The sequence below is a fragment of the Pteropus medius genome, unplaced genomic scaffold (assembly GCF_902729225.1).
Source record: "Pteropus medius unplaced genomic scaffold, Ma_sr-lr_union100, whole genome shotgun sequence".
Classification (NCBI taxonomy): domain Eukaryota; kingdom Metazoa; phylum Chordata; class Mammalia; order Chiroptera; family Pteropodidae; genus Pteropus; species Pteropus medius.
This window is the reverse complement of record NW_024352784.1, coordinates 16,314,875-16,337,794: the sequence shown is the minus strand read 5'-3', so window position 1 is coordinate 16,337,794 and position 22,920 is coordinate 16,314,875. Positions and strand designations below refer to the sequence as shown.

The 22,920-nt window shown below is 33.7% G+C and overlaps 1 protein-coding gene across 3 annotated transcripts; it reads left to right on the top strand.

Moving 5' to 3' along the window:
* Nucleotides 1-2,788: 2,788 nt before the first annotated feature.
* Nucleotides 2,789-22,862, top strand: CHORDC1 (cysteine and histidine rich domain containing 1). Of its 3 annotated transcripts, none has more exons than XM_039848345.1 (11): nucleotides 2,789-2,987; nucleotides 6,272-6,321; nucleotides 9,416-9,472; nucleotides 10,462-10,619; nucleotides 12,547-12,650; nucleotides 13,279-13,334; nucleotides 16,857-16,927; nucleotides 17,879-17,984; nucleotides 19,262-19,381; nucleotides 19,807-19,869; nucleotides 20,126-22,862. In XM_039848345.1, the coding sequence occupies exons 1-11, from the start codon at nucleotides 2,924-2,926 to the stop codon at nucleotides 20,270-20,272; spliced, it is 996 nt and encodes a 331-aa protein (XP_039704279.1). In that variant the 5' UTR covers nucleotides 2,789-2,923; the 3' UTR covers nucleotides 20,273-22,862. The 3 variants fall into 3 exon arrangements, with proteins under 3 accessions (XP_039704279.1, XP_039704278.1, XP_039704280.1); XM_039848344.1 differs by having other exon boundaries at nucleotides 2,790-2,987; nucleotides 13,276-13,334; XM_039848346.1 differs by lacking the exon at nucleotides 6,272-6,321 and having other exon boundaries at nucleotides 2,850-2,987; nucleotides 13,276-13,334; nucleotides 20,126-22,168.
* Nucleotides 22,863-22,920: the final 58 nt, after the last annotated feature.

The window sequence follows — 22,920 nt, the reverse complement described above, 5'->3', positions numbered from 1 at the left end:
TATGCTATAATATTTAAAAGCTAAGTTACCACTGGAAATTTCAACAACTTAAATATCTAGTCCTTGCATTCCTATGATATGGGAATAATAAGATAGAAAGTACATAAAATAAGTTCATTGCTTTATGAATCATTATAAAGTGAACATCCACCATCTAAAAAAATGAAATGTGCCAGAACCTCAGAAATATCTCCGACATCCTTAAAATTAACCTTTATACTGGCATTTATGATAACTTCTTAATATTTCCTTATGGCTTTATTATGTTAGCATGCATTCTTAAACATAATAACTTATTTATGCATGTTTCTGAAATTTATGTAAATGGATTACACTGCATGTATTTTTTTCTCTTAGCTTTTTTCACTCAACGTTGTGAAATTCATCCATTTCATATTTGTAGTTCATTCACTCCCATTTTTGTATATTATTACATTGTATGGCTATACCACAATTGTGCATATTTTTTTATAGTTAGTTAATATTTGGAGTATTTCCAGTCTTTGACTTTTATAAATAATGCTACTCTGAACATTCTTGTACATAGTTCTTAATGTCTTCATGATCATATTATTGTTTATAAAAGAAAAATATTGGAAACCACTTCGATGGCAACACAGAAATGCCTTTTGTTGTCTAAGATACTGATATTTGTAGCAATAAGATTGAATACCATCCAGTCATACTATTACAGTAGCACATTTCAAAGAAAAAATATTTTTCATTTATTGAGCTTGTACAATGATCAAACCAATGTACTAAGAGCCTTAAAATTATTTAGATGCTTTTAATACTAGTAAAGTTTACATGGTCTATACAAAATTATTTACATTTTACAGAAGAGAAAATTGAAGCCCTGACAGATGTCCTGAGATGATAAAAGTATTTTTTATCTTTGTATTGCAGATCTAGGATTTTTTAATCTTGGTCTGACTCCAAACTCCACTATTAACTACTCTATAGCTCTGTGTTTATAACATGGGATGATCTCAAGATACTATGTTGCAGTACGTGTCTGTTGCTGGGAGAGGGGCCAGGAACTAAAGACTATACAAATTATGTATATTACCACCACAAAATTTCTCAGTCTGTGGTATTCCTGGTACCTGGTAGTCCAATAAATGCCTAGGAAAAAGAAGTGGAAATTAATTTATCAAGGAGTTATTTTAGTGTTTCAGTACTTAATGGTGGGTGGTGGAATCATTGTGGATTTTGATCTTAATATATTTCTGCATTTTCAAACTATCTACTATAAGCATTTATTAGTTTCTGATTTTAAAAAGCTATAGTTGGAAAAAAACTGACAATAAACATTACAACCATTTGCCTATAGTCCTAGTAATGTTGCAGCGATGCTAGTATACTCAGACAATGGATTTAGCCACAAATAAAAACTTTCTAAGCTTCTCCATCTCTCCACTTCTGTGTAAGATTAATAATATTCCTATGGTCTATTCCTTGAATCCATGGCTAGTGAAATTGCATACTGGTATCATCTTTTGGAAACAATTGACAATATACATCTCTAAAACCTTAAAATTATTTTTAAAGGCTTATGCTGTCTACTCCAGTACTGCCACTTCTCAATGATTATCCTGAGGGAAAATCTAAAATAAGAAAACAACATACAATAAGTTGATTATTGAAGCTTATGTACAATGAAGTTGGTGAGATTAAAGGGAAAATGGTTATATTGCAGTTAATTCAACAGAATACTACGTCATCATTCATAATGAGTACGAAACAAAATAAATACTCAGGTTAAATAAGAGGATACAATACTGTATGTGTCTATGTTGGGATTACTACATAAAAACCTAACACTTCTAAATATAAAGAAAGGGGGGAAATATGGGAAAATGGTAAGTCTTTTACTGGGATTGGAAGACTGTGAGCCGATCTCTCAGAAACACTTGGGATCGCTAAAAACACTGTATAGTTTTGTACTTCTACTTACGAACTACTGATCTTTTAAGATTGTTCTGTATGCTTTATGTTTACGCGTTTGCGTTTATTTCAAATGCCCCAAGTTTGGAAATTTAGCGCTAGATTTGTTTGAGTGCGCCTGTTAGTGTATAACTACACTTTTTACAATGCACTTGACGAACTCTTCCTAAGGGCTCCAGGATTGGAGAATTAAGTACCGACAAACTAATTAAATGGGAGCTATTATGAAATAGTAACGGTTACCCCAAGGTCTTAGAGCAGTAGTGACCATTTCTAGCACTGTATTTGATCAGTACTTTTGATATTCTGATCTCTAAGTGCTTTGCATTTTCACAGTGACTTGACCTCAATGACTGCTATTAAAATTGCTCCTAATGCCTTACATTTTTTCAGTGCTTCCGAATAAAGACAGTGGAGACACACTCACACGTGGAGAGTCGTCCACCATTCCTCTCATCATTCACTAACCGCACAACTTCTATGCAGAGGATTCGGAAACTCTGTACGATTCTGCACTTAACTACCCTCAAGTAACCAGGGTACAAACATATCGACACTGCTGTCCCCAAAGTAGAGGGATGCTGGGAGGTGGGGCCGCGAGGGCAGGATCTTCCGCGCCAGACACCCACAGCCAATAAGGCGTGAGGAAATCTGGAGACAGAACGACACCACCGCGGACGCCTTCACGTTCTGCCTTTAGGGTTTTTCTTCTGCGAGAACCTAAGATGCCCCTCCGCGCCCGGCCGCCAGCAGCGGCGCCGGCCCCCCAGAGGCCCCGCCACCGCCCCGCCTCCTGCTCGTCCTCCGCCTCTTCTCATCGCCTCTGCGCCTGCGCGACCGGAAAATTCGCGAAGGTTCCTGAAGCGACGGCGGCCGTTTCCGGAAGCTGCAGCCCGGGCCGTCAGTCCGGTTGTTGCAGACGCAGCCTCCTGCGGTTCCCGGGGTTGGAGTCTGACTCTTAACGGCAGGGAAGGAAATGGCCCTGCTGTGCTACAACCGGGGCTGCGGTCAGCGCTTCGATCCCGAGACCAACTCCGATGGTAAGAGAAAAGCGCCGCCAGCCCGCCCTGCGCGCCGCACCTCATCCCGGGGACACCCTGGGGCCCGATGGGGCCCCGGGCACCTCCGGCCGTCGCCGCGCGGCCCCTGCTCGGCGTCACCCCGAGGCCGTCCTCGCTGCCGCCCCCGTGTGCGCAGGGCCTGGGCGGCGCCCCGGTAACGGCATCCGGCCCCCCACCGCCGTGTCCCGAACCCGCGGACCGGCCCTCGCCGGGGCCCACGTGTTTCCCCACGGGCCGCCCTGCGCGCTCGTTCGCCTGGGGCTAGAACGTCTTCGTCCCCAGCCGCTCTGTCCCGGGAGCGAGGTTAGCCGGGAGCTACTGGCCTCGCGTGGCGGATGATTTGTTGTAATCGTGTGTGTGTGTGCAAGAGACAGACGCCGGAGGGGTAGGCGGCGGGCGGGTTACCGTAGTATTTAAGTTCGTCTCCGTTGTATTAGTATAGGAATTTGTCTGAAAGCTGGCTGGCGGCCTGTTCGATAGACCCACTCTTCCAAACTTTTTAAAATGTGTACTTGGTTAGGAAAATCATTCTATATTTTTGCGCTGTTGTGATACACCCGTCCCGGTGGGTGGTACATTCGTTATCCTCTACTTAGTAGCGGTATTTGTGCTGGATATTTTTGCGATGGTCTTCCTATTTTAATACCGTGCCATTTTTAGGATAAAATGATTGAATTATCTCCACAGCACCAAGGTGTTGTTAAGGATGTAAAAGTGAGATAGTGACTAAAGTAGGTGAGAAATAGAAAAAAAAACAGTAAACTTGATTTTGATTGCTGAATGAGATAAATGAGTTGATTATTTGAGTATTGTGGAACTTGACACCGCTTATGCAAATTTAGCATTTACTGTCCTGTTTTCCACATGCCAGTCTATCACTTTACATTATTTCACTTTAATCTTCCCAATAACCCTATGAAGTATGCATTATTAGCAAAGCCAAGTTCAACATGATAGCATCATGGGTCCTCGTTGTGAAAGAGATTAAATTCGATGCCTTTTAAAATCTTTTTCACCTCTCAGATGTCTGAAATATTTATCTTGGCGCACAGGTGAATTTGTGACATCATTTAAAATGGTAAAGACCATTGGCAGAATTCTAAAGAAAAGATATGTCCAGTCTTTGTACAATATTCTAGTTACTGTCATTGACATTTTTATGATATGAAGTTTTTCAAGGGGAAAATTGTGAAATTTCAGTGGACGACATAATCGAGGAATTAGGGTCTTTTTTAAAGTCCTTTGCTTTCGGTAGCGTACGTCTGTGTATACTCCAGTAATAAAGAGAAAAGGCTGGTGCTTTGTTGTATGAGGCACTATGTTTATTTATAGGGTGTTATATGCCATGGTAAAATTAAGAGATACAGCCAGTTTTTGGAAGTCAACTCTGTATGAAATGGTACAGTACCTAGGAAAGAGGTTGGGGGTTGGGTGGGCAAGAAAGCCAGAGTTGTAGACAGTCTTCAACAGTACGATAATTCAGCTGGGAGCGCTAATAAGGTTGCTGAAAGTTTATTTGCTTTAGCAAAATGGGGGTAATTTTAGAGACTTAAATATCCCAAAGAAGTTGATTGACTGAATGGAAAGTTAAGCAGATGGAGATAGGGAGTAGAAGCCAGAGCTAATGGCAAAGCTGTGGACGTATTTAGGAGAAAGTTTTATACAGGAGAGATTTGACCTTGTGTATTGACTAAAAAATAACAAAACTCCCTTGTAAGCTGATAGGACATTTTAGTTTGAAACACAGCTATAGTGTTTAAAGGAAAATGATTAGGAACTTATATATGTTAGTTATTCTGGAAAAAGCACCATTTCACAAACAGTATTTTATTAAATCCAGATACATGAGGAAATTGAAATGGCTACCAAGAGGCACAGGTAGAATTTGAGCCAGGGTCAGACCCTTGGCTGTTAACCGCTTCCAACTTGTACCTTCTTACCCATAAAATAATTACTTTGAGCTAAACTATTAATCCCGATAAAGGCTAGAGAGGAGAATGTTCGCTGGCATGTTACTTACTTTTGAAAGCAGTGATTTTCTGATTTTGTTTATACTAATTGTATTGTTAAGACCTGACTCACTGCTGTTGCCATTCTGCCAAAACTGACCATTATGATTATGCTTCTTACTGCGTTTTACGTTATTCATGTTATGTTTCTGACTATGAATATTTGGTATTTAAAAATACTCTGTTCTCTGCTTTGATTCCCTTCTCAGCTTCATATCCGGCTGCATATTCTATTTTGACTTTGAACCTCCTTCTTCAGCCCTTCTACTACTATCTCTAATTAATAGCTTCTTTATTTCTTTATTTACTGTGTCATGAAAATACTTGACACTTTCCATTCACCATTAGTGTCTATGTAACACCTGGTCACTAACTAAGGAAACCATATTGGCTATTAATACAGGGGTAAGATTTCCTTAAGTGCCAGAGATTAATCATTTTAAGGCAATACCAAGAATCGGGTTGTAGACAGCTGAAAGCTAAACAGACATGAAGGTTGAGCAAAGTAGCCTTACAAGAAAATTGTGCAGTTTGAGGGCTCACCTTTTTTCCTAAGCTCATGATTCTCTCAGTGAATAAATGTCTATTTTCTATTTTTGTTTAATGTACTACTTCATATTGCAAACTTTAAAAGCCTCTTTTTATACGAATTAAGTAAAAATTGATGGTATAATGAGGATGGTATAAAGAAATACAGAATAACAATAAGTATAATTTAAAGTTCTTTTTAATGAGGTTTATATTTAGGAATTGATACCTGTCTAGGAAAGTTAAATTAGCAATTAGATATTACATAAGTTTTTAAAATTTTGAACCTGTTCTTCCAAAATATCTTTTTAGGGACTCTCTTAGGGAACCTATGGATCAATGTACATGAGAACACATAAGTTTGATAGTATTTTTGTAAAAACAGAATTGAAAGATGATGGCCAGAATCTTGGAGCTTGTAGTTTTGATACTAAACAAATTTTACTACAAAGATTAGAGAAATAGAATTTATTTTGTTGTACTTGAACTATTCTGTATTATTTTTATAGCTAACACTCTTGAATTAGAATTTTAACTATTACTATTTTAATTCAGTGTTAAATTAAGCACAGTGTGTCATGCATCAAACTAGAGCATTAGTGAATATTTAAGGAAAAGAAAAATATTACCTGGGTTTGGAAAAAGCGTTAATGTTAACACCTGAAGGAAATAATAATATTTCTTTATTATAAAGTGGTATTATTTTTTTCTTCTGTTTTTGAACAGATGCTTGCATATACCACCCAGGTGTTCCAGTCTTTCATGATGCATTAAAGGTAGGAACTTGATATATTTCATTGTCTTCATATTTGTATAGTAAATTTAGAGATATAATACTAAATCTTTATTGTCTCATCTTTTTTTTCCACAGTGCGTGACTTTCTGCTTTCTTAAGGACCATTTTGGGGTGCTTTAATCAAGTACTCCACTAAAGGCAAATTACTGGAAATTTTATTTAATAAAATTGTTATTTCTACCTCAGTTCTCATTTTCTCTACTCCACGTTTCTTTACCTTCCTAAATTTGAGGAGAAATACAAGTAGTTGTATTGAATCTTAAGCTCTCAGTCTATTAGACAGGTGCCGTCTAATAAGAGCAGCTCTGAATTTTAGGAAAGATTATAAACACTTGAGAATGGTGCCCATCTCAAGACTGACATGTAAGTTTACAGAAAAAGAGATGCCACCTGTTTTCCGGCTGTACTTCATTAATGTTCCGGAGAAATAGAGAAATAATAGAATGTTGTTTGACCAGGTTTTTCGTTTCGGTTCTGTTGATCTTTCAGAATTTATGATAATATGGTACATTTTCCATTGTGTATCTCAGAATGTTGCAGCATGGCTGCCTTGGTTTTAGGTGTTGCTACTTGTTCTTAGGAACATAAACACAGTCCTAAATATTTAAATATTGTCAGTTCCCTTTGAGTTTTTTTTTATTATAATTGACCTTTGTTTTAAAAAATTACAGGGAATGATTTTCAGCATATCTTATTTTATAAAAGTACTATATCAAACATTTTAGATCACTGTTAATTCTGTTGAAAAAGTGCCCCTTTTTTGTAAGGTACTAATTTTAATTGATGGGATACATGCCCTTAAAATAGAAAGTTTCCATTATTTATTCTAATGTCAAAGATGATAGACAAATTTATTGCTTTATGGTTGGGCAAGATGCTATTAGGATATTTTAGGTAAATAATCTTTAATAATTATGAAATTCTGTTTAAAACTTTTAGGATAATTTGCAGAAAACATTCAAATTACATTTTGAAGGGGTAGGCTAGTATAGAGATTTATATGTGAAGTAGCTCTTTAAAGAAATAAGACAAATCGGTCTGTCTGATACATGCATAATTGAAATTAATAAAACTTGCAAGACCAATATTGTTACGCTATATTATTAGGATCTCAAAACACACACACACACACACACACACACACACACACTGTTTCTAATTATACCTTTCAGGGAGTAGATGGACTTTTTTGACATTTAACTGTTAGATAGCCAAGTATAAACAAAGATGTACAAGGAGATAAGTGTGTTAGTCTGGTTCTAAACCAGGAAAATAAAACAAATATTCAATGGGGCGAGTTGAGACCTGACTCCTACTTTCATCTTTTCAGCCTTTTTTCCAAATTTGTGAGGTTGGAAACTGTGATTCTGTAGGAATATTTATTTTTGCAGGATTGGGGAATTTTCTCTTTCTTGCACTGCTTTTTATTCTATGCTTATTTTTCTTGTACACTTCTTTTTCTATGCTGTTTTCCTCTTATCTCCAAATCATAATCAGACTTCACTGCTCAGTCTTTGGGCTGCTTCTTTTCTCATTTTAGTTCATTCCTACCCTTAAATGTCACCTCTATGCCAATGGCTTCTAGAACATATTTCCATTTTTGTATGTCATTGGCAGCCGTGAACCATTATCTGAAGTGGACTCATTCCAAAAATAGCTTTGCCTCTCACTTTTGTCGCTGTTAGTAATGATCACTAACTTTTGGTCATTTAGTCTACATCTCTCTGTTTTTACTGCACAACTGTTAATCACTCAGATTGATTAATCTTAATGATTTTACTTTTAAGTATTTCTGTTCTCTAATTCTTTTGCTTATTATTGTCTCCATAAACGTTTCTTGAATATCCAGATTTTCCAAGACTCTTGGATTTCACAGCCCAGTAAATTTCAGATGAAATTCGTCGATATAGTATCTAGTGTCTGTTGTTGCCAGTTTTCTTTTTGACCAATTAAGGCATTAAATATTACATTAACAAATGACAGAACACTTTAATGTTCAAATTAGAAGAGGCATATTCAGAGAAAAGGACAATCCTACTTAAGAAAAGTCAGCAACCTTACACACACATACTTAAAATTATCCTTCCTTTTCTCATTTTACTGAGAACTATGGATCCCAGTTTGGCATTCAGGAACAATTAGTCTGTTTTATGTATGTATCCCAGTATCTCCAGAATACCTGATGTAATTCTTGTTTAGAATAACTTTTCTGATGACTATATTATCAGTGCTAATTAAACCCTATATTTAGTTGTTGTAACTTTTCATCTATATTTCAATTCAGAATAAAAGAATCAAAATAAAGGAAAATTTGAATTATAGCACATTGAACATAAAAAAACCTTTAAGTGCATATTGTGAAAAAAAAAATCACTGCCAAATTCTTCAAGCAGTATATTGAGAAAAATAGTGAGGCCCAGATAGGTATGTGTAAAGCTAGCCCTTAGTCTATTTGAGACACCCCAAGTCTTGAAACTGCCTTTTTATTTCCTTAGTCTCTGCACTACACTAGAGTTATAGATGACAACTTAAAGCTATTTTTTGGTAGGCCAGTTGATATTTTGTTCAGAAATTATGCACCGCATTACAATTTCTATATTTTTATGTTTCTCACTGAAAAGATCATTTAACTTTCAAAGGTCTCGCACTGCTTATGCGGCTGCATTAATTAATCTGTTCTGAAAATAGGTAGAAAGCTTATTGAGGAATAGCTACAATGAGTTCATTTCGAAACTTAATTATTGTAATTATCTCAGACTTACTGCATTTTTCACTTCCTAAGTCTTTTAAAATATAGGCTGTTTTTAGAAATTATAAATTGTTTTCTAAAATCAAGTACTATTTTTAATACAGAAGCAATTTCTCTTTACTTTTAAGGTGCTTCCTTAAGGTAGATCTCACTACACATCACTTCTAACATTCGTTAATTGTTTTTTTCAGACACCTCAAAACTGTGAAATACATATATATTCAAGCCACTTCTGGATTCAAGTAGATTAGTGCAAGTGGACTGTTTCACTGCGTGTGGTTCTCATGCAGATAGTTTTCAGTTTTTATTCTCTTGTGTTTCATAGGGGTGGTCTTGCTGTAGAAGAAGAACAACTGATTTTTCTGATTTTTTAAGCATTGTAGTAAGTATTAATTTTTTTCCTAGATTATCACCTGAAAATTACATATTGGGAGTTACAGATTTGAGGGATCTGATTTTGGACATCTATTGATGAATTCCTGTTACCTTGCAGATAGTACCTTTCTTTTAAAATGGGGCTTACCTCCTGTCTACAATCATTAAAATAGGAATTTTAATATTTTAGAAATGAAGATTTCAAGATATGAATTACTGACTTGTCAATTTAGGTTTATGCTTGATGTTAGTAGTCGTAAAAGAACATCAAGAAGAAGCAAAGGGTAGGCAACAATTTAATGCATTTTCAATTAGGAACAATAAATTTTTATTGAATCTAAAATACTATCGAAGTACACCATTCTTTTGTATACCCTTAAGAAAGAAAACTAAAGCTGTTAATGAAATAACATTGAAATGCCACTGATCTTACAATTTCAGAGATATTAAAATGTAAGTATGAATCAGTGGAATACGGAAAAGGTAGCTAGCATTTATTGAATATTTGCCACCTGCCAGATGTACGAAGTATTCTGTTGCTTAATTTTGTTGTTTTAATCCTCTCAAAGTGCTGTTATCTTCATTTACTGATGAGTAAACTGAGGTTTAAAAAGGTTAATTTGCTCAAGGTCATATAGCCAGTAAGTAGCCGAACTGAGGATCACATTGAGGCCCTTTTTTATAAATGATTTGTAGAATTCTCTTAGATCTCCAGAATTTGTTTCCCATATAAAGGGAGTTTATGCTGTACATTTAATAGTTAAGTAGATATTTATGAAGTATTTTTTAAAAGTCTTTTAAAACGCATTACTCGTGTAATAGCTCATTTACAAATAGAGCAAATTTGTTTTCCTGTTTTTAGTTTCTTAAAATAATGTGATAAAAGTGGAGAAAACATACAAAAGAGGATTTTTTAATAAAGAATTGAAAAATAGTATTTTTTTCATGGCATGTGAAATAGATGATAGGATAACTCTTAATACCTTTCACTAACAGGGCTGTACAAAAGGTAGACATAATAATGAAAAGCCACCTGAGCCAGTCAAACCTGAAGTCAAGACTACTGAGAAGAAAGAACTATCTGAATTGAAACCCAAATTTCAGGAGCACATCATTCAGGCCCCTAAACCAGTAGAAGCAATAAAGAGGCCAAGGTACTTTTTTTTACAGTTGCATATTATTTGTTTCTGGTATTTCCTTTTATGATTTTGTATAATATCATTTGTAGCTGTCAGTGTAGGTCACCAACTTTTGAACCATTTTAGCTATGCCTTTCATTTTTATTCCCCCTCAGCTAAGGGCATGTACACAGTAAAATCCATTGCAGACTTGTTCACTGCATCATCATCATTATGGCTAGGTGAGGAAGCCATGCATACTTCTTATGACTTGGCTTGTATCTTTCACTGTGGCATAGTGAAATTCTGTAAAGGAGTTGTCCTTGTTGGTTAATCAGTTTGAGTTGAAAAAGAACTTAGAGGTCTTGTTTTCCATTCTTCTACTGTTTCTCAAATATCTTCTAGGACATTCTTGACAGAAGAATATTTACTTTCAAATAATTCTAGTGAAGAAGAATTTACTTTTATAGTAGTCCATTATATTACTAAATCAGTGTATAATTTTTCCTGTGTGTTGAGCCAAATTATTTCTTTCTTTGTCCATATTTTGCCAGTTAGAACAAGTCTGTCACTCATCTGTTTTCAGATGCCTGGAAACTGTTAATCTCGTTATCACTGACAAGTTTTTATGTTTTTGATTTAAATTGTATATCTGTTAAAAGTACTTTTAAAAGGCCTTTTGCTTATTTTGCAGTAGAATTATACAGACTCCATACTCACCTTCTGATCAACTAGATTATATTTAATTTTACATTTCCACACATACATATTGGGTACCACTATTATACCAGGTTTTTTTCATGTCACACTTGAGTATCAAATTGTTTTAGAACCGAAATATAAGAATTAAAAAACAGATGGGTTTTGGCTTCATATGTGCCCCCTGTTGACATTTTATTCACTCTGTGGACTTAGGGTTTTTCTAACTTTTTCTTTATTGATCTTACTTAAACAAATTTATAACATATTGACTAATACTAAACCAAAATAAGAACCCTAAGAGACATCTTGAGGTTTGTTTGTTTAACCAAACTACATAGCATGATTTTATTCCATCTTCACCTTATTCGTAATTATGAGAGACTTTATCAGATGTCTTGCTGGCTGATTTGGCAGGTAGAAAAAAATAATCAGAAAAAGACAATTCTGACATAGCTCATTCTTAAGTATTACAGTGGACTCTACTATAATTGACAATATGAGTTAATATTTTCTTTAAATGATGGACTGTTTCACTTAAGAGGAAGTGAGGGAAACATCTTAAATTCATTTGGTGGTATTGCAAAGATAGCTTTTTATGTACTTTGTTAATGCCTCCTACATCATTAGTTTTATTTTATTAAGGATGTAGAATGAATAACCTATAGTTTCTATTTTTATTGCTGCATTTATTAGTATTCTTAATACTTATTTACTGTCTTAAAAAATTGTACATGTTATGAAATGTCGTTACTGTGTTTTTAGCTCCATTAAAATTGTCTGCGATACAGTTGTATCCGAATTTATAGATGTATGTACCAGTGTTCACGCAAAGTGAATTATCTCCCAGTAGAATGTCTCCACTAAGTGGATTCACTTAGTACATACTGCCTTTTGTTTATATACTCAGCATTTTGCTTAGGCATAGAATGTAAAATTACAATAACTTCCTTGGAGTTACTCATCTTGACAAACTTGGATTCCTAATCTTTACTTTTTTCCCATTAGCCCTGATTAATAATTTAATGTATTGGCAATAGCATGATTAGTCAAGACTTAATATTGTAATATCAGAATCTTTTTTGTTAAAACATAGAAATGTCAGTACATTATAGCGGTTATTTGTAAAATACTTTTTAATGGGAAAAAGTTGATTCATCAAGTATTTGGGCTCTTCATAAATAGGCTCTTAAGTATATTTATTTTAGCACAAAGGAATATTTTGGTATATCATTAATGGTAATAAAGTCTCAAAATTCTCCAGCCCAGATGAACCAATGTCAAATTTGGAATTGAAAGTATCTGCCTCCCTAAAACAAGCACTTGATAAACTTAAACTATCATCAGGGAACGAAGAAAATAAGAAAGGTAAGGTTTTATTTTGTATTTTTTTCTGTATAATTAACCAATTATCTAAAAGAACCAGAAGCCATATAGTTTAATGAATGTATATTTGAAAAAGTAACACATTGTAGTAAAGAACTTAATTTGTTTTCTAAATGCGAGTAATACCACAGAATGACTACGTGGCTTATTCAGAATGAGAGTTTGTTAAATTTTTTCTTTTGATTCATTACTTTTTAACAGTGAGTTAAATTTCTTTAATAATTGTAAATGTTACATTGTCCATGAGGTAAAAAAATTCGGTGTTTTCTAATCTTTACCTGATACCATGGGAGGAAAGTATCCTTTCATTTCTCTTTTATAATGTTAAGATATTGAATATAGTATTGTATTATAGAATAGAAATGTCATATATCATGTTGAGTACATCGGCAAAACCTAATCATGATAGTTGCCTTCTTAATAGCTTTTTAAATACATTGCCTGGGAACACAGAGAAAACGTTCTTATTTTAAAATGTCAGTGTTTTTGCATTTAGATTATTTTTTTAAATGCCTGTTTTATGGAAATATTTCCTTTTAAGAATGGCACTACAGTAAAGAGTTCTGTTTTACTGTTTCTTATTTGATTTTTTTTCCCTTTGTTTCAGAAGAAGACAGTGATGAAATTAAGATTGGGACCTCATGTAAAAATGGAGGGTGTTCAAAGGTATATGTTGTAAAATTTGTGTTGTGTCATGGAAGTAAAACTTTAATTTTGAAAAAAACTGCAGTTTACTGACTCAGTTCACAGATTTGCATACCTATTACATGTTGGGCACTATGCTGTGAGCTAGGGCTATGAACATGGATAAGAGACTGAGGAGTATCATATCTGATAGAATCTTGGGAATAAATAATTCTAATTCAGTCAGCATTTACTGAGCACTTACTACGTGTCACACATTGAGGGCTGGGGACGTGGTATTAAAGCAAAAATCTCTTGCTAAGCTGGTATTCTAGTTTAGAGAGAGAGAGAACAAATAGGTAATTAAATATGATTTCACGTAGTTATGAAGAAAAGAGGATAGGGAGAAGCTATTTAAGATTTCAGAGAGGTCTTTTGAAGTGTTTACACTAAGTTAAAAATCTGAATGTAGCAGATGGGTTCTATAAACCTTGGAGTAGATATGGGAGTAGTATGTGTAGAGCTTTTAGATCTTATCTTTTCAAGGAATTAAGAGAAAGGTTAGTCGGGCTTGGGCAAGGGTGTGTAAGTAGTGGATAAGAGGTAGGCAAGATTATGGAGGTTCTTAAAAGCCATAATGAGGGGTTTGGGCTTTATTCTAAGTATAATGGGAAGCTATCCGTTTTAAGGAGAGGTTTTAAAATATATAGCTTTGGCTGCCAATAGCAAACATAATGGGGCAGGAGTGGAATTGGAAAAAGGAACCAGCTAGTATGCTGTTGCAGAAGACCAGGCAGTTGGAGAGTATGTTTTTGAGAAGTACTTAAATGTGGGAGGTGATCAGACATCTCAGTGAGGCTTTTTCTTACCTACAGTATGTAAAATTGCATACCCTTCAGCATTTGCACTCTTACTCTTCTCTTTCCTCCTAGCACGCACTTCCTTATGACCTGTCACTTATTTTGCATGTTGATTTTGCTTATGATCTGTCACATCTAACTTTCCTTTTCCTCCTTAATGTGAGGTTTACAAAGAAAGGAATTTGTTCTTTGCAGTATTTTGAATGCTTAGAGCAATGCCTGGCACATGGCAAATACATGTAGCATGAATGATATTTGGAAATATTAACAGGACTTGGTAATGAACCAGAAGTGAAGGAAAGGGGCTTATAGCTCCAGTGTCTAGGTAATGGATGGCACCGTTAACCAAGAAGGAGAAGACAGGGTTGGGGGAGCAGGTTTGTGGTTTTCACTCATGTTAAATTTGAGATTGCGTTGCCATTTAGGGATGTAAATATAAATGTATTCATATGTTTATCATATTTATAAGGTATAAGTAGTAGATAAAAGATTAATTCTTGCAATAGGAGCGATAGTGCAAGTAAAGTGGTAGGGTAGTAGAGGAAGATCAAACAGAAGGTATCCCAGATGAATTTTGAAAAACAAATGACAATTCTCTAAATAGACAAAAAGGCAAGATTTCCCAAGCAGAGATGATAGCAGTAGTATACAGAAAACAATAAATTGTTAATAATAATGGTACAGAATTTGCTGGTGTGAAGTTGAGATTAAAAGAGAAGTGTAGGGGTCAGATCTTGAAAGACTTGTATAATCCTCAAGAGTTAGACTTTACTTTGGGTTATGGAGGCCACTAAAGAAATTTTTAAATCTTTTTCACTGAAATATAACATTTAAAAGTATACAAATGTAGATTTATAGCTCAAGGAATTTTCATAAAGCGCTAGAACCCTTCATATGTCTCCTCACTCTCTCTCTCCCAAAGGTAACCACATTTTCTTTTTATCAACATAGATTAGTTTTCCCTGTTTTTGAATTTAATGCAAATAGAATCATAGAATAGGTATCCTTGTGTCTATCTTCCTTTCCTTAATAAGATGTTTGTTAAGAGTTACTTTTGTTGCATGTAGTTTGTACATTTTCATTGCTTTAAAATATACCATTGCTTGAATATGCCAATTTATCCCTTCTACTGCTCTTTAAATTTTTTTGATTAATGATACTAAACATTTTTTGAACATGACTTGGGACAGGTGTAATTTCTGTTAAAGATGTGACTAGAAATGGAATTGCTGGATTATAGGGTGTGTATATGACCAGCTTTAACAGATATGTCTATATAGTTTCCCAAAGTAGTTGTATTTACACTCGTACCAGCAGTTTGTGAGGCTGGTTTCCTTTTTCTACACCTTGGTATCACTTTATAATATCAGCCTGTTATATTTTAACCATTCTGGTGGATGTGTAGTGTTTCCATCGTGGTTTTAATTCCCACTTTCCAGATGATAATTTAGTACTTTCTTTATATTTATTGATCATTTGGATCTTTTGTGAAATGTCCAAAATCTTTTATTTTTCTCTTAAATTGGCTTTTTCTTATTGATTTTAGGACTTCTTCATATTTTTTTAGCTACAAGTTCTTTATCAAAGAGACATTATACATTTTCACTAACAATGGCTTTCAATAAACAGAGGCTTTTTAATTTTAGTAAAATCCAATTTACCCATATTTTCCTTTGCGACCAGTGCTTTCTGTGCCCTATTTAAGAAATCTGCTAATTTCAGGGCCATGAATTAGAATCTCTTAGTATAGTCTCATTGCCTAAAATCTGCTAGTGATCATGAAGAAGGTTAGCAGATTAAACTGATAGATATTTTTAAGACAAATTGACAGGTTTGTGATAGACTACATATGGGTGGAGGAAGAAGAGAATTTGAAGAGGACTTAACAGTTTTGCTTTGGGAGACTGAGTGGATATGGTGCCATCAAGTAGGTTCGAGAGGCAACAGTGATAAATTCAGAATCTAATATACTGAGTTTACATGCTTATGGAATATCTTTAGGATATATACACCCCCAGTAGTTTGGATTTACAAAAAGTAAACGTACAGAATTCTATTTTCTGTACTCGTAGGTGGTTGTAATAAATAACCAAAATAGAATTATACTACTGGCCTCATCTGTGTTATATTAACATAACTTTTTGTGAATTCATCTGTAGAGCCTTCACCTACAGCAGCAATGTGGGCCCGGATCTTCCAGACAAACCCTGGATATATATATAGGTCTGCAGCTCATTTTACCCTTCATAGGGATAAGAAATCATCACTCTAAAACTTCCAGAATTGCTTATTAGATTTTCCATATTAATTGATAATGCACACACAGAATCGATGCACATAAATCATGCTGTATTTCTGTTGAGATTACTAATCTCTTGGTTTTAATATTATATTGTAAATTTTAAATACCTGAATGTGCTCGGATGTGACCTCATGCCCAAAAGTCTAAAAGCATCGTAATACATCCTGTTGCCTACTCTTCTGTTTGCCTTTTTTCATAGGGAACTGAAACGTAAACATATCTAAAAAAGAATCATTTTTCATTCCTTGTTAGAATGGCCCAGGGTGAATTTATGAATGTTCTAAGTGATTATTGTTATTTCTTGAGCATTTTCATAATTCATAGAGGTCATCAATACTACAAATAATGTGCGAAATGTAACGTTGAGATATGAAGCTAATTTTTTTCTTTTTTCTCTTTTAGACGTATCAGGGTCTACAGAGTCTAGAAGAAGTCTGTGTATATCATTCTGGAGTACCTATTTTCCATGAAGGGTAACTTATATATGACTAATAAAAACTTTATGGTACAAGTTAGAAAAGTTAATATGCCTTTATACATTATTTTTCATGCAGTGTAATTAGATATTTTATTTACATCGTTATATAATCTTTACAGTAATCCAGAAATGTGAGTTTTATCTTCTTTTACACATGAGAAATTGAAATAGTATTACAGTTAAGTGGCCATTGTGGTTCAAACCTCATGTTTCTCCATTATACTTTGATGTGATACTTTGTTGGGCTAAGTAGTATTTTGTTTGAAAGACTGTCCTGCACATTTAGGACATATAGAAATTTTGACCCTGAGCACTAAAATGCCTACACTGGCATCCAAGAAAACTCATACTTTTCTACAGCCCTCAGTTGAGAGCCTCTCTTCTGTATTACCCTGTAGTTTGTAAAAACACGGTACTGTGTTAAAATCTTCCACTCTGTTTCCAGTATTCTTCAGGAGTCAAACCCAAAGGTTTACTATAATTTTTGTCTTCCGGGGTTAGATTTTTCTCAAGGGATAGTGGATTTCACCTACTGTGGGACTGACCTTCACAGGTTGTGTAAACATTATTTTTTAGTTTGTTTGAATTAGTCTCACTTTGCTGGGTTACTCAAATGTGAGGATTTTAAATTTTTGGTCATACCACTTTTTGGTAACTTCAAGACAGTGGAATGCAAGCTATCAGTGAAAAGCTGATTCAGAATTTTGTGTTTGGTTTTAAGCATCTTTATTTAGGAGCTCCAAAATTGCTATAATAAATTTCATCTGATTTTAAAATTACTAGTCTTCTGATAATAATTAAAGTTTTAAGTGTTTGATAACTTAGACACTTCTAAGGTCCTAAAGTTCGCACTTAATATTTTTTTGGAATCACTGTCACGATAATACTTCCGGACTTAATTGGTTGTGAGATTTTATTTCTGAAATTTTTCTCTGCTAATTTAAAGGATGAAATACTGGAGCTGTTGTAGAAGAAAAACTTCTGATTTTAATACATTTTTAGCCCAAGCAGGCTGTACAACAGGGAAACACCTGTGGACTGCAAAGGATGCTGTAAGTAACCTTTTCAAAATAATGCATTAGGATGTATTCATCTGAGTCATTTTTAAAAGATTTGAGTGTATTCTGTCTTTAGATTTAAAGAAAAAAGTTTTCTCTCCCTCACACAGTATAGATTTTCAAAAACAATTTTCTTTCCTCACACAGTAAAGTTTTGAATGGCCTAAAAACAAATTTGAGTCAGTCTCTCAGATCCTGCCCTTTGATCAAAACAACCATTACATATGCTGATGATGCAACCATATAAGTGTTTGTGAAATACTTAAGCCTGCCAAAATTAGAGCATATTTTTTTGTAATTCCATAGCCTGTTCCCATTTTTTTGTTTCATAAAAATCACTTTTTTACTCATTTGATATTATTGATCACTTAGACTTCTGATTCTCTTGCCGACTTAGAACTTCATTCAACCATTTACAGATGGTTGACGTCATCTAGTAGCCAATGAGGGGGATTGCAGACTTGTTTTATATACCTCTGCTTGCCACAGGAAAATTTACCAAAAATAAAATAAATAAAATATCAGTTTCTGCTTCTCTGTACAACTTTTAAAAAGACTGGATTCTACAGATAATTCCCCCAAATCCCATTAAGTTCTGAGAAGGAAAGCAATTTATTGCTAAATGTTTGATAGCTATTATTTATGTGTTTCATAATAAATTAGTTTTATGTGCTGTATTGGCACTACTAACCGCAAGGCAATGAACTTTTCAGTATATGTGTCTTTTATAAAGTAATTGTAAATTTTCATATTGCTTTAAGAATTCATTCTATATTTGAGTATTTTATAGTTTCTGCTTTTTTAATAGCACATAGTTGGAGATTATCATAATGCATCTACCATAAAACTAGTTTTATAAGCAAAAGTGAAGTCTCCCTGTAATTTCTCCAAGGTCCAAAAGTTGAAAGATTTAGTTCGAAAAAATAGGCTGTTGTTTTCTGTTATATGTAAGTTTTCAGAATCTAACCCTTGATGAAATGTTTTTGTGATCATGATTTGTCTCTTTTTCAAGTAGTTACTGATAAAGCAATGTACCACTGGTAGGGTAATAATTATTTCCCTAATCGTAATAAAAAGATTACTTCCACAAATTCCCACCCCCCCTTTTTTTTTTTTTGCATAGTATGAGAGGAAAATAATTAATAACAATAGCAGATGGTTATAGTCAGTTATTTTTTTTCCCAGATTCCCAGATGGTAATTTTTTTCTCACTTATATGTGTCAGTTTATATGTCGCTTTGTAAATTCATAAAGTTTGTCTTATATTACAGGGGAAAAAAGTCGTTCCGTGTAGACATGACTGGCATCAGACTGGGGGTGAAGTCACCATTTCAGTATATGCTAAAAATTCCCTTCCAGAACTTAGTCAAGTAGTAGCTAATAGTACATTGGTAAGTACACGGAATATCTCTGAGTAAAAATTGGCTTTATGCATTATTCTTAATGTTGACGTAATGTTCTTGTTCGAGCTGATTTTAAGATCTTTTTTCCAATTGAAAATATAGTTCCAAATTACTTTCACAGAAACTATTTTAATGAAAATTTCTGCATAATAGAGGTATTTCTAAAGCATTCCAGAGATAATTATCGTAGCCTGGAAGATTTATCAGTTAATATGGTACTTAGTTCTCAGTGTGAAACTTCAGGTTAATTCTTTTTCGTTTATGGTTTTCTCAAATAAAATACAATATTGGCAGTTTATTAAAATAGCTTAAATGATTTTTATCAGTGTATCCTTTTTATATAATCATTGTTTTATGTCATAAACCTTCAGTTTGGATTTGATCAATTATTCAACTTTCTTTATCTTTTTCAGTTAAATGTACACATTGTATTCGAAGGAGAGAAGGAATTTCACCAAAATGTTAAATTATGGGGTGTAAGTATCATGTATCCAGGAGAGTTTTTTCTTACAATTTAAAATACTGTTTGTACAATAAAAGGAAGAAGTTTAGTAATTGATGCAAAGTAGGTATATGACGTGCTTATATTTTTACCAAAAAGTTGAAATCTAGGTATAGAAATGGCATTAAGAGACTTGGGTTTTTTATTATAAACATAAGCAAGACCAATATTTTCCTCTAACACTAATAAAACCACCCAGGTTTACTGTAATTCTCTTTAATATGTTGCAGGTGATTGATGTAAAGCGAAGTTTTGTAACTATGACTGCAACAAAGATTGAAATCACCATGAGAAAAGCTGAACCTATGCAGTGGGCAAGCCTTGAACTGCCTGCAACCCAAAACCAGGAAAAACAAAAAGAAGATAAAACAGAATGAGAGTTGAGAGGGAATAAAAATTATTGCCTCTTTCAGAATTTTTAATATGTGGTGATGTAGCTTGCTGCTGTAATCTTTTGTTTTGTTGTTGAATCTGGCATTTCAGGGTCAACAGTAGATTCTTAAAAGCCAAAGTCAGATTATCTTTTTGTGCCTCCCACTTTTCTTTTGAGTTACCTAAGATTGATTATTCATTTCTCCTCACTAGTAGAACTGTAGTTGTGTCCTATACTTGAAGCTAGAAGATAGATCATAAACAGTTACAGTACTTCTTAATATGTTAAGCGAGAAATATATAAGTACCATTTGTTTATATCTCTATTATTCCATAATTGTAAAGCAAGATGGACTGTCAAATTTTTAATTAGTTTTTTTCATAAGTTTGTGTTCCTATAATACTTGAAAATCTTCAAGGAAGAGTTCTGCAGTGTTTTTTCCACTTGAGTCAGTTACTGTCTGTAGGAGGATTCTAAGGTAGTATAAATAGATAAAGAGGAATATATGCATTGATCAACAAATTAGAATTTGTTTACAACTAATTGAAATGAAAAATTATATCTACCTATATTACTTGCCAAGCAGTATGATGTAGGAAAACATTATAAATAAGAGTATAGAGGTATCAATTTGGTTAAAATTCCTATTTTATGAGACTAAGCAATAATGTTAAATATCTCCTGATTATTTATAAGGTCTTGGTATGGTGTTATGACTAAATTGTATCTGAATTATAGTCTGTACCCTCTTACAATCTTTAATTACATGTAAAGAAATTAAATATATATCTGGCTTCCCTGATTGAAAACTATATAAAATTATATTTAAAAGCTTATGGGAAGTACATTAGTGTATAAGAAAACTAAATATTTAAACTTTGCTTTATGATAATTGTATTATATGTTAAATAGCTTAAATGTTTTGGAGGGTTTTTCATGAAAAATTTGACAATTCTAAGTGATATAATGTTGATTATTGTACTTTATTAAATAAATACCACAGAATTAGATTGTTTATGCTAATTGAACCCATTGAAGGGTAACTTACTCTTTGAGGTAGTACAGAGCTCAGAAAGAAAATGAAAAATAAATGTTATGAAGGCCAAAACTCTGGCAGAACTTAAGTTTGGGCATGAATTATGCTTACATAGATTAAAATGATTATTTCCTAAGCCCCTTGAGTGTTTTTCTTTTTTTGATATTAGTGGAATTCTTAGGAGAATTTGCAGAATACAGTGTTAAAGAGTTAATATATATCACTGTACTACCTTAGCAAATAGCTATTAGATGCAACTATGTAATTATTAAATATTTAGCTCTGTTACAAATAAAGGCGTAAAAACAACAACAACCAGGCTTTCATGACACTGAAATACCATGGCAGGACATTTGGGGCAGTAAAAATTAGACCCAAATAGAGTATATAAGTTTATAATACTTGAGTTGTATTTAAATTTTTAAAAGTTATCTTTCATAATTTAGGAACCTGAGTTCATTTGAGACATGAAATCCTGTTGTTCAGGGGAGAGATTGATACTTGATTTAACTCTGAGGTAATGGTTAATAGACCCTTTCTTGAGGTTTTCTTTTTGAGCCTGTTTTCCCCTCAGCAGTATCTTAGTATGTATGTGCAGTTGAACTATTATTTAAAGCAAGTGGATTATACATACACCTAAGAGTTAAGTACAAAGCACTGACCTTTTTCTTGGATACAGTTTATGTATTTAGTCTGGTTATATTAGTGACCCTTTTCTTTCTTTCCTTATTAAACCTCTGAGTTTGTTGCCTAGAAAAAAATCTAAATGATACTTATCTTTGGCTCATATATATAGATAGTTATAATTAGGTAAGAATGTGTTTTATCAGTCTGTCAAAAAAATAAAAAATGGTTAACTGTTAAGTTTCTCTAGAAACATGCTTCGTTTTTCTCAGCATTCAGAGTACTTACAGCAAAGCAGTCAAAGCTAGGTTTATTATACACTTGGTAACTAATGATAGCTAAATCAACCTCTTATTTTTAGATAATTTTAGACTTACAGAAGAGTTGCAAAACAGAAGTACAAAGTTCGTTATATCCTATATTAATATTCCCTTTATGTTAAAATATTACATGACCACAGAACATTTATAAAGCTAAGTCTTGGTACAATACTATGAACTAAAATAGAACATTAATTTTGACCATCTGTTTTTAGTGGAACACTATTAAAGGGTAATTCTTGAGACCTAGCATTTTTTTTTTTTTAATTTAAGCAAGGAATGTATAAACCATTAATATAAATGGAAATCAAACTAACAGACAAATGCTTATAGGTCAATGATGTAATTCGTAACTGTATCCTGACAGAATTTGTCAGAATTTATATTTTATGCCGTAGATTTTAAATTTTTATTAAGTACAACTTGTTTGATTTTCTTTAGCCAATTCTTCAGCCACATAAGGGTAAAGAGAATCTTAATTTTTACAAATAATTTAAGGTGACTTTGGATTATTGCTCTGCTGCCCCTTGCTTTAAAAAAAAAACAAAAAACATTCCCTAGTCTGAAAATGCTTGTCATGCATATACCCACAATAAAAATTTTTAATGCTCTGGTGTCAGTTTTAAGGCATTTGGGTATGTACTCTAACTTATTTTTAGCATCCAGATACTT

Excerpts from the sequence above, each read along its gene's own strand:
- CHORDC1 (XM_039848344.1), top strand. The coding sequence starts at position 2,924 with ATGGCCCTGCTGTGCTACAACCGGGGCTGCGGTCAGCGCTTCGATCCC. Across the intron at positions 17,985-19,261 it reads TGTGGACTGCAAAGGATGCT|GGGAAAAAAGTCGTTCCGTG; the intron begins GTAAGTAACCTT and ends CTTATATTACAG. Across the intron at positions 19,870-20,125 it reads AAAATGTTAAATTATGGGGT|GTGATTGATGTAAAGCGAAG; the intron begins GTAAGTATCATG and ends AATATGTTGCAG.